Source organism: Hemitrygon akajei, chromosome 8 (assembly GCF_048418815.1).
Source record: "Hemitrygon akajei chromosome 8, sHemAka1.3, whole genome shotgun sequence".
In the NCBI taxonomy this organism is placed as follows: domain Eukaryota; kingdom Metazoa; phylum Chordata; class Chondrichthyes; order Myliobatiformes; family Dasyatidae; genus Hemitrygon; species Hemitrygon akajei.
The window spans coordinates 120,322,624-120,337,556 of NC_133131.1; the positions used below are offsets into that span (position 1 = coordinate 120,322,624).

Sequence of the window (14,933 nt, forward strand, 5' to 3'; positions counted from 1 at the left end):
CATCGTATTAAATATAAAGCAACATGCTCAGACTGCTGGAGGAACTCAGCAGGTCAGGCAGCATCTATGGAACTGAATAAGCAGTCAATGTTTTGGACCAAGAACCTTCTTCAGGACTGGAAAGGAAGGGAGAAGACACCAGAATAAAAAGGTGGGTAGAGGGGAAAGAGGATAGCTGGATGATAGGTAAAATTGGGTGGGTGTGAAAGGTCACCCATCAATAATTCTTCTCAGTTCAGCTTGCTTTATATTCTTCCCTCAAAATATTGTCCTAGTTAGCTTCAATTGCCCTCCAGTGATATTCCCTGCATGACCTTTGTTTTTCTTTGTTCTAATTTTGTAAAAATTGTATACAATATGTTTAGTATTCATGGGAAACTGGCAGCAGCATTGGGGAAGGAGGGAGCTGTCCAATTGGGATGGGCTCCACCCGAACAGTGATGGAACCTGGATCCTGGTGAATTGCATAAAGACGGCTGTTGATAGGGCTTTAAACTAAATAGCAGGGGGCGGGTTCAATAGATTACAGGGGTATGGGTAAGATAAAAGAGTAAAGTGTGGATAAAGTAAAAACAAAAGTTAAAAAAGAGAAAAGTAAGGGTGGAGTGCAGAAGTCAAGTGCAAAAGAGACAAAGGTTACTAGATTTCAAAGTTTCAAAGGTACATTTAATGAGAAATGTATACAATATACATCCTGAAATTCTTTTTCTTCACAACCATCCACGAAAACAGGAGTGCCCTAAAGAATGAATGACAGTTAAATGTTAGAACCCCAAAGCCCCACCAGCTCCCCCTCCCACAAACAGCAGCAAAGCAACAATCTCCCCTCCCCCATCAGCAAAGCATCAATAAAGACAGACTTGCAGTACCCCAAAGACTCTCACTCACCCAGTAATTCAACATACCACAGGCTCTCTCTCTCTCTAACAGGGGGTAAAAGAGGTGCCCTGTTTGAAAAGTGTAATGAGTGTAACAACACTTCATCTGAAACAAGGTCAGTGAACTTGTGGCACAAATCAGTTTAAAGGGATATGATTTAGTGGTTATTACAGAGACATGGTTGCAGGGTGGGGAGGACTGCAAATTAAATATCCAAGGGTATCAAGTAATACGGAAGGATAGGCAGGAAGGTAAGGGAGGTGGGGTAGCCCTCTTAATTAAGGATGAGATCAGTATGATGGTGACAGACGATACAAGATCTAAGGAGCAGAATGTTTAATCCATCTGGGTAGAGATTAGGAATAGTAAAGGGGAAAAAATTACTGGTGGGAGTCGTCTATCAGCCACCGAATAATAACATTACACAGGCACAGGCAATAAACCGAGAAATATCTGAGACACGTAAGAATGAAACAGTAGTTATTGTGGGGGGCTTTAACTTGCACATAGATTGGGTGAATCAATTTGGTCTAGGCAGTCTTGAGGAGGACTTCAAAGTATGCATATGTGATAGCTTTCTTGAACAGCACGTTACTGGACCTACAAAGGAATGTGCTATCTCAGATATGGCCCTGTGCAATAAGGCAGAAATGCTTGAAGCTATCACTAAAGAAGATATAGCGAGCCATTTGAAAAGAAATGGATCCATCAGGCAGACACAGCATGGATTCAGCAAAGGCAGGTCCTGTTTGAGTTTTTTGAAGAAATAATGAGTGCGGTGGATAGAGGGGAAAAAATGAGCATTATTTACTTGGATTTACCAAAGGCATTTGATAAAGTGCCACATAAAAGACTTGACCATAAGGTTGCATAAAGTTGGGGTTGATGGGATTAGCATGGATAGTGGATTGGTTAACCCATAGAAAGTAGAGTGTTGGGATACATGGGTGTTTCTCTGGTTGGAAATCAATGGTAAACGGTGTGCTGCAGGGGTCAGTGCTGGGCTTGCAACTGTTCACAATATACATTAATGTTCTGGAAGAAGGGAATCAAGTATAGTGCATCTAAATTTGCTGATGACACTAAATTGAGTGGGAAAGCAAATTGTGCGAGTCTGCAGAGAGATATAGATAGATTAAGTGAGTGCACAAAAGTCTGGCAGATGAAATACAATGTTGGTAAATGCGAGGTCATCCACTTTGGAAGGAAAAATGTAAGATTAGATTATTTAAATGATAGAAGATTGCAGTATGCTGCTGTGCAGAGGGACTTGGGAGTGCTTGTGCATGAATCACAAAAGGTTGGTTTGCAGGTGCAGCAGGCTATCAAGAAGGCAAATGGAATGTTAGCCTTCCTTGCTAGAGGGATTGAATTTAAGAGCAGGGAGGTTACACTGCAACTGCACAGGGTGCTGGTGAGGCTGCATCTGGAGCACTGCATGCAGTTCTGTTCTCCTTACTTAAAGGAGGATGTACTGGCTTTGAATGCGATGCAGAGGTGGTTAGTCAGATTGATTCCAGAGATGAGGGAGTTAGATTAAAAGGAGAGATTGAATCTCCTGGGAGTGTACTCGCTGGAATTCAGAAGAATGAGAGGAGATCTTATAGAAACATATAAAATTATGAAAGGGACAGATAAGATAGAAGCAGGAAAGTTGGTAGGTGAGACTAAAACTAGGGGACATAGCCTTAAGATTCAAGGGAGCAAATTTAGGATGGAGGTGAGGAGGAACTGTTTTTCCCAGAGTGGTGGATCTGTGGAATACTCTGCCCAATGAAGCAGTGGAGGTCACCTCAGTAAATAATATCTTATGTTCTTTTGTTATGTTTTTATTTTCTTGTGAATGCCACTTATGCAACATGCCTGTGATACTGTTGCAAGTTTTTCATGGTACCTGTGCATGCATGTACTGTGCACATGACAATGAACTGAACAATAAACTCAAATTTGATTTGCTCCCCTTCACAAAACATCTCCTGTAGTGAGCCAACTCCCCCCTTCCAAATAGGCTTCTCTAACCACATCTTCCTCATCAGCTCTCCAAAGCAACACCCCTCTCAACAACTTTTTCTTCCCATCCTTCAGCACAAATTCCTCTCCCTCTTCACACCGACCACAAGACCTTATACCCTTTCTCCATTGCAGTTTCTTATCTTTAACTTTAAAACAATTTTATTTTTCCATCATATTACACATTCTATTTGTATCGATCTATATTATTCCTCTTCACTGTTCCTGATGAAAAAACTATTTTAGGATATAGGCTCTACCCTAAACACATGCAGTTGTATTACTGGGTGTGCCTTCAAGCATCTGGGAAACAAGAAGGGTTTGATATCTCTTCTTGGTCTGATCTGGAACAAATTCAAGGCATTCCATGTGCAATATTCTGGCAATTTTCCAAATTATTTAAAATTCCAAGATAAAACTAGGGAGTTCTTAACCATGGATATTGAGTCTTGATATAAAGTGTTATGAAGAGTTAACTTTCTGGAGTTTAGAAGGAGCAGCATAGCTCGTACAGTCACTGATACATAGTACCAGATGCTGGGATGCTGGTCAATCTGTGCTGTGGTTTCCTCCAGGTGCTCCTCCCACCTTCCAGAGATGTGCACTTTGCCAGGTTAATTAGCAATTGTAAACTTCCCCTTGTGTGTAGGTAAGTAATAGAGTGTAGGGTAAGTTGAGGAAAATGTGGGGAGAATTAAAATGTAATTAATGTAGGATTTGTGTAAAAACAACTGGTTTGTGGTCAGCACGGACTCAGTGGTCCAAAGGACCATTACTCTAAAAATTTTTGCTCTTACCGTGAACCACTTTACAAATTGGTGGGTGACTTTAAAACCAACACCAAGTGCTAATTGTGGTATCTCCATAGCAGCTGAGACTCGTATCAGTTAGTTCAATAGAAAAAAAGGACGTCATCACCAGGAGTATGTGCTGTGTGCATGTTTGTTTGACAAAATCTCTCCAAATCATTGCAAAAGACCAAATGCAATGATTAATGCAAGGAACAAAATGCTGAAATTGTTTAAACATACAGCATATCAAAAATACGGCTTCTGTTAATTGTATCCAATGGTGGGTTTGAGAAGCTTTTACAATAGTTTCCAAGCAAATGCCCCAATAGGTACATTTTGAGTTTTAAAATGATTTCTGATTTATTTATTTAGAGGTAGTGTGGAGTAGGCCCTTAAGTCCCTTTGAGTCGCGCCGCCCAGCAGTCCCCAATTTAACCCTAGACCGTTCACGGGACAATTTGAACAATGACCAATTAACCTACTAATCAGTATGCCTTTAGACTGTGGAAGGAAACCAAAGCATCCAGAGAAATCCATGCGTTCCGTGGCGAGGACATACAAACTCCTTACAGAGGATAGAAGGATTGAATTCCAACACCCCAAGCTGTATTAGCTTTGTGCTAACTGCTACACTACCAGGGCACCCAATTTATATTGGAACGGACTAGTGTATGCCACGTAACTAGCAGCTCTGATGTTTTCAGATATTTAAAATTCACCTATACAGGTAATTAAAAGAATTCCAGTTAAATGTTTACTGTATATTCATTTTCTGCTGTATTAATGAAAATGCATAAAGATATCACTTGAATATACTTAAGGAGTTATACACAATAAATTAAGATTCTGACACTAAGGCTGACTGCAAAGACTATTTTCACTCAGCAATATGCAAATGCATTAAAATGGAGCAAAGAAATTTGTGGAAATCTGTGTAATTTTAAACAAAATTTGTGACCAGTTGCTCAAATACAAGTCCGTGGGCAATTATTCACTTACAATGCCATCAACTCTCTTTTATTGGCATTGTGGAAAAAAAATTCAAGGTGAGATGCCAAAAAGCAGTTATGGTTGTTCTAATACTCCTGTCACTGTAGCTTGACAATGTTGCAAAAGTAGCTTGATAATGTTGAACAGACTTTAAACACTTTCATTATGAAAACTCCAGAAACTTGAATTTATTATAAATATTAATTTACAATTGTGTTGATCAAACCTCCATTCATTTCCATATTATTACATTTGAACCAAAGAAAATTATACTTGAGGATAAGGAGTAAATATAGGAAATGCAGTTTTCACTGAAACCAATAACATAAGAAGTGAATTTTATCATTCGGCCTCAGAGGAATAACTGCAATATTTAAAACAGAATTAGAGGAGCTTGAGAAAACAAAACTTAAAACGTAACTTCACAAATTCAGGTGAATGACCCTACTAGCAAGTTAATTAATTTGCTGACTTCAATTTAAATCAATATGTCCAATCAGTTTTGCACAGTTTAACTGTTAGTTTTAAATGACACTTTGCATTGGTCAAACATCTAAATATTGTATCCTTATATAAAGTGGGAATGTATTAAGTACAGTACTATGAAAGTGCAAATAGCAACAATTCTTTTGAAGATAATTCAAGGTTAATAGTTGGCTTTAGTATTATAAAATCCGCAGTTCCTTAAAAATATTTCTGATTTTTTTTTTCAGATTTTCAAATTAATCCAAGAGTTTTAAAACTTGTAACTGAAAAGATAGTTTTGAATCTGAATGATTCATGACCATGCATAGCCAACAATACACAGAATGGACCATGGTTTAAATTCCACAAATTAAACAATGGTTTTACATAACCAAAACCCCACAGAACTACTAACTTCATATACAACACTCTTACATAGCTCAACTTTGCAATACATATTCAATGCCATGTAATATATATCCTTTTTATTTCCAATATCAAACCAAAATTACTTCAATGCAACACTACTTTGTCAGACAGTGACTCAGTAAAAAGTCAGTTAAGTAAAACATTCCAAACTTAAACCACTTACAAATCTTGGGCTTTACATTGTTTATATTTATTTAACTCCAAATTTCAAAAACTGAATGAAATTATTTGAGTTTGATAAAAGCAACGATGATTTAGACTAGTATGATGCTTTTAAGGGTAAAAACTTTTATAATAAAAATTAGCACAATTAGATTCTTTTTCCAGACAATGACTGTGTACTTGGAAAAAGCTTGATTATATTATTATACAACCAAATATTTAAAATGCTGTGAAATTTACTACAAAATTCCACAGAAACACATCCAATACAGTATTCAATGCAAAACTCTCATCCCAAAATGCAAATGGCAACAATTAAATGATAAATTAATTTAGGGTCATGTGCATTGGTTTGATCTTAATTCTGATGATCTGAAAATGTGGCAACCAACCATGTAGGTAAGGCAAGGCACAATGATAGACTGAGTAGGCAGACATTTGAAGTGATCGTTGTGGCTTTCACATGATTTTTACCTTTTTGCCTACAAGGGATGGCTTTGCATTTAACAAATTTTAGGCCTACATTTCAAGTCTTTTTCAAGACAAAGTGGCACTGACAGTACATTTAATTCAATACTTTTCTTCTCCCCCCTGCACTTCCCCAGATGAAAAGACTCCAATTAAACTTACAGTAAAGTGGGGAGTTCAAAAAAGACTACTCTGTTAATCTCCAATTCTGATTCCTTTAAATAAAACACTTTAAAACAGCAACCACTGTTAACAAATCAAAGCGCAAGCCACGCCTCCGCAGCAACCATGCTACTTTTACTTCCAAATTGCATCTACTTCCACAAAAACAGGCCACTTCCAGTCGATGGCTCCAAAGAGTTTTGATTAGTTCTGGCCAGTGCAGGCACAAGCGGAATACAATGGATTAAACTGCTTTCAACTGGTTAAATTTTGGCACCACAATTCACTTGTAATAGGCAGTGCTTACTTTCCTTTTGCAATCAATTTAGAAGTATTCCAACAGACTCCCTTTTAGTACAATTCTCGATGCCTATGACGTAGGATAAGACAGCCTCCCTGCTTTTATACCATCAGCAATTTTACTTTAGATCCTTTAATTACCAGTTGGTATAATTAAAAGATAAGCAAGGATCTAAAAGAATTAAGCTTTTCATTGAAAATTCAGGAACCGATGTGGGATTAACTAGCTGAGATATTCTTTGGAGGACTCAGAACTTCTCTCTATCATTGACAGGTGCTTCAGCACTCCTATACTATGTGCCAGCCTAGGTTCATGCTGATCTAAACAACAGGGACACAATGAAAGTGACTCCATGAGTAATCTACTTGTTGCAGTTATACTAAATGAATTTGTTCTTCCCATTCATTTGAAGAGTTATTCTGCTGGGAGTCATCATCCAAGAGTATTCTACTCCTGCTGTCACTCAGACCTGATGATTCTGGTTCAGATTTGGTAGCATCAGTACTTTCCAAAGAGTAGGCTTCATCAACTTGGGGTCCTCTACCTTCATTCATGACTGCAGCTTCAAATAATGCATGGTCCTCATGAAGGCTCTGTAACATCTCAATTCTGCCTGACGCCTGTTCCTCTCCACCAAGTTGCTGTGTATCAATGTCAGTTTCTGAAGATGCCGAAGGAATTAATGCAATGCTCTGTGGATTCATATCATGGAACCAGGCCATGATATTACCAAGAAGATTTACATTCATTGCAGGGTCTGTGTCTGTGGGATCAGTACCTTCAGGAGATGAAAAGTATCTAGTATGTACATCAAAGGAGCTACTAAATGTATTAGGGTAGGGATCATTGTTTACATTAAGTCTCATCAGGTTGTTATCCAAATCCATTAACTGAGAATTGCTCAGAGCTCTAGCACTATCCATGCCTCTCTGAGCTGTATCAAGCCTTGAAGGCAAGGAAGTACCAATGGCCCCTAAAGATGGTTCGTTGTTAAGGAATTCTTGTGGCTCACCACCTACAGCAAGGGCAGATTCTTGCAGGGAAAGCTGGATAGCTAGCAGGATATTTGGATCTTCATCATCAAGAGAGCTCAAAGCCTAATAAAGAAAGCAAAACATACTATTACTACATGAAGATTTTATTATTTCATTTTATATATATATATATATATATATATATAGAGAGAGAGAGAGACACACACACACACGCAGACTAAAATCCATTGAAGCCGATATAACAGAATTTAATTCATGAAATGTAGAACGGCATATAATGTTGGGTTGACCAATATAAACCTACTTCATAATCAATTTAACCCCTACCTCCTAGAGAGCCCACAACCCTCCATTTTTCTTACATCGTCATGCCTATAGGAGTCTTTTATCAGCCTCTACCACCACCATGGCAGTGTATTACACGCACCATAACTCTATGTAAAAGCCGACCTCCAATATCATCCCTAAACTCTTCTCTGGTATTGGCCAGTGCTGCCCTTGGAAAAAGGGTACTGGATGTCCACTCATACTTCTGCCTCTCCAAAGTACTTTTCATTCTCTGTCACTCCAAAGAGAAAAGCACTAGTTCACTCAATCTTTCCTCATAAGACATGGACTCTTATTCATGCTGGTATATCTCCTCTGCACTGTCTCTAAAGCTTCCATATTATGAGATTACCAGAATTGACACTGTGTTCTAAGTGTGGTTTAAACAGTTTTATAGAGGTGAACATTATTGCACAACACTTGAACTCAATTCTCTACTAATGAAGGCCAGCAAATCATACACTTTAACCACGCCATCAACCTTGCACAGCAACTTTAATAGATCTATGGACTTGAACCCAAGATCCCTGTATATTTCTCCACACTACTAAGAATCCTGCCATTAACCTTGTGCTCCACCTTCAAGTTTAATCTTCCAAAGTGTACCACTTCAGTTTTCTGGACCGAACTCCATCTGCCACTTCTCTGCCCAACTCTGCATCCTGTATATATCCTGTTGTAATCTATAATAACCTTCGACAACCACAACTCCTCCAACATTTGTGTCATTTGCAAACTAACCAACTTCTCCACTTCCTCATCCATAATAATCACTAATGGCAACGGTCCCAGATCAGATCTCTATGAAACAGCAGTACGGCCTCTCCTCTAGTCAGTCTGTCCACATTTTTGTGTCAGGAATCCTTCCTAAACACATCTAACAAATTCTGCCCCATTTAAACCTTTTGCAATAAAGAGGAGCCAATTAAGATTAGGGAAGTTACAGTCACCAATGATAACTTATTTTTGCACCTTTCCAAAATTTTCAAACTTATCTGCTTTCAGTGTCCTGGTGGTTACTGTGAGTCCTACAGAATACTCCCAGAGATTGCTCCCTTCCTGTTTCTGACTTCCACCTACACTAAGCAGATGATCCCTCCACAACATCCTCCCTTTCTGCAGTTACAATACTATCCCCGATTAGCAATTCCACTCACCCACCTCTTTTACCTCCATCCCTGTCCCATTTGAAACATTCAAACCCCAGAACATCAAGCAGCTAATCTTGCCCGTGACAATCAAGCCTCGGAAATGGCCACAGCATTGCAATATAGTACCCAATCTGCAGCAGCAACACAATTTGCACAACTGGTTTAGAGATACAGGTGTACAATTCAAAGGTACAAAAATATTAAAGTACACTGCACAGGAAGAAATAGGGAAAATATTTTGGCAACAGTCAGAACCTGAGTATCCTTCAGTGAGTGACTTGTCATGTGATACCCCATATACTGCTGCTGAGGCCTCTCTCGATCAGAGTTGACCATGGATATTGCATCCTAGCTGTCTCGGTATGTGAGCCTGAGCAGTATGATACGGAGAGCAAACTGTTGTCCATGTAGCAAGCCACCCTCTCCACACAACTGATGAACCCAAAGGAATGGCAGAGATCGATACAGTTTGGCACCAGCAGTGCCGCACGGGTTGCCAGTCAGCATTGAACTCAATGTAAGACAGCCTTAGCGAATCCAGCTCCAGATTTTTCATTTGGATTTGCTCTCAAAGCATTCCCTATGAGTGGATATAGCCGCAAGGCAGTGGAGGTTTAAGATCAGTTTTCCTTCTCCTAGGTGAGCTGCCAACCATGGCTGACGAGCTCTATCTGCCTGAAGTGACTGGTTTTAAGGAGCCAGTAACCCCCCCTTTGTCCCTTCTCCTGTCAGTAGAAACAGTTCTACCATAGTTAGCCCCACCTACAAAACAGGAGTATAATAGAACTCTCCACTTGCTTGGATGAACATTTTCTACAGTACAGGAAAATAAACATCCAGGAACAAAGCAGGCCACTTTATCGGTGTCGCACCACTGGTGTTCCATGACTACAGTTTACAATGTCTGCCAAATACACTGAAGTTACTTGCCTAAGTGACTACTACAGCAACTTCCTAATCATGGAACACAACCACCTGCATGTTCCTGTCACACAATAAACTATTCTTAATTGGAAACATTCATAAACACATGAAAAGTCTGCAGATGCTGGAAATCCAAAGCAATATGCAAAAACTGGAGGAACTCAGCAGGTCAGACAGCATCTATGGAAAAGAGTAAACAGTCGATATTTCGGGCCGAGACCCTTCATCAGGACTAAGAAGGAAGGGGGAAGATGCTGGAATAAGAAGGTGGGGGGAGGGGAAGGAAGAGAGCTAGGTGATTGGTGAAGCCAGCTGGGTGGGAAAGGTAAACGCTGGAGAGGAAGGAATCTGACAGGAGACGAGAGGGACAATAGGAGAAAAAGAAGGAGGAGGGCACCCGAGGCAGGGTGAGAAGAGGTCAGGGGATTTGGGGGGGGGGGGGGGGGGAAATTTGTCTCCCATCAGATTCTCCTCTCCTGTCCTATCAGATTCTTTCTTCTTTAGTCCTCGACTTGTTTCACCCACCTGGCTTCACCTATCACCTTCCAGTGAGCCTCTTTCCCCTCCCCCCACTTGTTTATTCTGGCGTCTTCCCCATTCCTTCTCAGAAGAAGGGTATTGGTCTGAAACGACAACTGATTACTGTTTTCCATAGATGTTGCCTCTGAGTTCCTCCAGCATTTTGTGTGTGTTGTTTTGGAAAAATATTGCTATCTTTTATTGTCTCATGGCCTAACTCCCAAAACATCTTTCTAATAGCACTCTGAAGTATGTTTACAAGGTTTTAAAGTGATGATTTACTACTACCTTAATGGCAGTTAGAGGTGAGTACTAAATTTTGGCTGCACCACCGATGCCCCACATAAAAAGTATAAACTATATATGCTAAGGGGTGGGGTGGTTAAGTGATACATGTTAAGAGTCATGGAGAAGTACAGCATAGAAACAGGCCCTTCGGCTCAACAGGTCCATGCCAAAACCATTTAAACTGCCTACAATCTCCACCGGGACCATAGCCTTCCATGTACCTATCCAAACTTTTCTTAAATGTTGAAATCAAGCTCGCATGTACCACTTCTGTTGGCAGCTCATTCCACACTTTCACGACCCTGAGTGATGAAGTTTCCCCTCATGTTCTCCTTAAATTTCTCACCTTTCACCCTTAACCCATGACCTCTGGCTGTAGTCTCACCCAACCCTAGTGGAAAAAGCCTGCTTGCTTTTACCCTAGCTATACCCCTCATAATTTTGTATAATTCAAGGTTAGTTCACTTGCAGTCATGACTTTTTATGCCCTTAGTTTTATTTCACCTTAAAAAAACAGATATTTCCTCCTTCTACCAGTACATGTAGTATTGAAGTATTGCTCTGGAAGAATAACCTAAAATTTTCATTTCCATTGGAAACACAAGAGACTGCAAATGCTGAATGTGGAGCAATACAAAATGTTGATCAAGTACTGTCCAGTACTGAAATTGTCATTACCTTTACAGCAAATTTCCAACTTAGATTGGCTATCAGGGAGATACCAAACATAACATGTACATTTAATGACATGCATTATTTATTTTGTAAAAATACTGCATCTCAACTTATGCTGTATACCTCATTGCAGAGAATAACCAGGAGTCATTGTCATGTGTCTAACAAATAAAAAATCCCAGCTCATTGAGGAATAAATGAGAAAAAAACTCAAAAAGCCTCCATGCCAAACATTAATTTGATGGTGAATCTGTATGCATTTTAACTTCATTGCTGGCACTGGGTATTTATATACATGGCAAGAATTGAACATATTCATAAATGATTTTAATGTCATCCCTTGCTGAAAGTAATACTATATAGAATGGAGGTATTAAAAAAGTATTGCTAATCTTCAGTTTACAGTTCTACACCATTAGTTTCTGTTATAGTAGTAACAAATAAAAGGTTTGAAATTATTTAATTCAGATAAAACACTGCAGACATTGCAGGCCAAAGGGCCTGTTCCAGGGTTGTGCTTTCTATGTCTGAAATGCTTGATCTCAAACACTGTTGTAAAATGTTAAATACTTTAAAAACTAAATAATTCTTAATGTTCCTCATATGTTACAAAATCTTTGAAAACAGAACAACCTGTGGTCGAGTCTAAAATGCTATACAGCCATTGAAATGGTATATATTTTGACGTATATACTATTAGACCATCAGCAACCAGTTTGTGCACAACAAGTAACATAATCAAGGATGTGATAATGACCAGATAATCTGTTTAGGTGTTGTTGATGAAGATTCCATAGTTCTTTTATACTATACTGCGCAACCTTATAGTACTGAGGTAAGAGATGGACCTATGGTTAATTTCTCAACCAAAAGACAACATCTAATAGGAGAGAACTTACAGTATTTCTCCGGATTTAATGCTTTGCTTTTTACAAAGCTAAATTTAAGCACATAACCTGATAACTAATGGAGAACCACTAGAAACGGAGCCACAACTTTTGATTAATTGTAAAAAATTACATTATAACAGAACATTTGTTAACTGGATAAAAACCAAAGGTATTTATTTAAAATCTAGTTAAAACATGCAGCAAAGCAAAGATGGTTGAAGGATAGAGATTTGCACCAAGAGAGATACCTGCAGAGAGTCCTGGTTCTCAGAATGACTGACAGGGGTATAGTCATGAAGCGAAGAGCTGTGCAGAATACTCATAGATGCTGAACTCACCATGGAAGTACCGTGTCGCCTACTGTTGCCTTCTTGGGTATCTAGAATAAAGCATCAAAATAAATGAATTTGCTGCAATAGTGTTGGTTTTAAATGAGCAACACACACAAAATGCTGGAGTAACTCATCAAGCCGGTCAGCATCTGTGGAAAAAAGTAGTCGAAGTTTTGGGCCAAAACGTCAACTGTACTCTTTTCCATAGATGCTGCCTGGCCTGCTGAGTTCCTCCAGCATTTTGTGTGTGTTGCTCGGATTTCCAGCATCTGCAGATTTTCTCTTATTTTATGTTTTAATTGAAGAGGTTGGATATTATCAAGTCAGAATGACATTTATAGATATTGTCAAAACAGTTATCAAAGTGATTGCTTAGTATACAAAATAACTGAATATTTTTCTTGGTTAAAACATAAATTGTTAAAAATTGCACACCACGTCCAGTTCCAGGAGCAGGGCAGCCAGTGCTTTAATCTCAATTCATGGTCATGACTTTCAACTATTAATGCAAGACAATTAAATTAACCTCAAAACTGGTCTCAACCACCCAGGAAAGGGATACTGTATTTAATAAATTAAAATAAGTGTTGAAAATTTTTAAAAAAATTTAAAGACCCTCTTTACTATTGTTAGCATTTCCTAAATTGAATAGAATCTCATATTTCAAACCATGTTATAACATTCTCACAGGCAAGGTTCCACAGGTGCTCATAATCTCAGTTTTCAAGTTCAAGTTCAACTGTCATACAATCATACACACGAATACAGGCAAATGAAACAGAGTTTCGCTGGAGCCAAGCTACAATACATAGTACCAACAGTCACACAGACACATATAATTATGATAGCAAAAAACATACAGTTTAAAAAAAAAGAAAATAATAATATAGCCCAAGTGGCATGGCCTGTGGATTGATAGTTCATGAATATAGCCCTGGAGTTACGTTTCTGCAAGAACAAGCCTGCTGCAGATCCTTATCTTGCACAAATGCAACCACAGATGAATGCATGAATGCAATCCAGATCGTCTTCCATCAAGCGAACACTGGAGAGCAGCACTGATGGGAGGAGCCAGCCCCCAACACAGCACAGAATCCAGTGGCACACAACCAGCTCTGGCATTTCCTTGCCAGGTGTCTGCGATAGGCGGCACTGAGGCATGAGGGCCTGATCCGTGCAAACAACGCGGCCGTGCAGCTTCTCTGCTGTGGATCTCGTCAATGAACCAGTGACTTGCGGTTATCCACGTTACCAACATCCAACAGGGTCTTGCGATCACAACAAAAACATCCAAGTCAATCACCCACACCCTCAATTGGACCATGCACGTCCTCATTGGGGGGGGTCAACGGTGCAAAGAGCGCACAGCTTCAAGTTATTTGGCATCAGCATCTCAGAGGATCTAAAATCCAGTCATTACTTGTGAGGAGTTAGCACAATTCTGTCGCTTTTTAAACTATAATCAGTCCAATCGCACAGAAATTATATTATTCAGGGGCAATTCCAAGAGGAATACGGAGTTTGTCACAAGAGATGAAAATCTAGAATTTTTTCCAAAGAAAAATTCCTTCCTTTGCAACTTAAGATACTGCCTTAAAAACCTTTGCATTCTAGAATCCATCCTATGTATACAACTACCAAATTTCAGATAGCAAGCTCAAGTCATTTTGCAATTGCTGTTGCAATTACACAAAGTAATGTGGACAAGAGATTGATGCAGAGTTGTGTTTTAAATTTATCTATTCATTTTAAGGTTTTATTCTGTGGTTTTATGGAGAAGCAACTTCTAACACAAGTAGCTTTAGATTTACAACTTTGGTCTAAAAGTGCACTACTAGTGTGCTAAATGGCAACTTCAGAAATAATTGGGCCAGTTAAATTTGTATCATCCTAAATCGACTGGTAGCCTTAGAATGAAAGAGAATTGTCACTGAAATTAGTGGTAATAAAAGCAATTGTTAAGGCAGAACTACAGTACTGTCCAAAAGTCTTAGAATCCTCCCTAGACTTTTTATATGTTTTCAGATAGATAGATAGATAGATACTTTATTCATCCCCATGGGGAAATTCAACATTTTTTCCAATGTCCCATACACTTGTTGTAGCAAAACTAATTACATACAATACTTAACTCAGTAAAAATATGATATGCATCTAAATCACTCTCTCAAAAAG

At 39.0% G+C, this 14,933-nt stretch overlaps 1 protein-coding gene across 4 annotated transcripts in view; it reads right to left on the minus strand.

Moving 5' to 3' along the window:
- Positions 1 to 4,828: 4,828 nt before the first annotated feature.
- Positions 4,829 to 14,933, minus strand: part of ankib1a (ankyrin repeat and IBR domain containing 1a) — a 92,331-nt gene continuing 82,226 nt past the window's right edge. For 3 of the 4 annotated variants that reach the window (XM_073054478.1, XM_073054476.1, XM_073054477.1), the window contains 2 exons: positions 12,675 to 12,805; positions 4,829 to 7,754 (listed from right to left, as the gene is read on the minus strand). In XM_073054478.1, coding sequence (XP_072910579.1) covers positions 7,032 to 7,754; positions 12,675 to 12,805 — 854 coding nt within the window. In that variant the 3' untranslated portion in view covers positions 4,829 to 7,031. The remainder of the gene's footprint in view (positions 7,755 to 12,674; positions 12,806 to 14,933) is intronic. The other variant, XM_073054479.1, reaches the window with a different exon arrangement.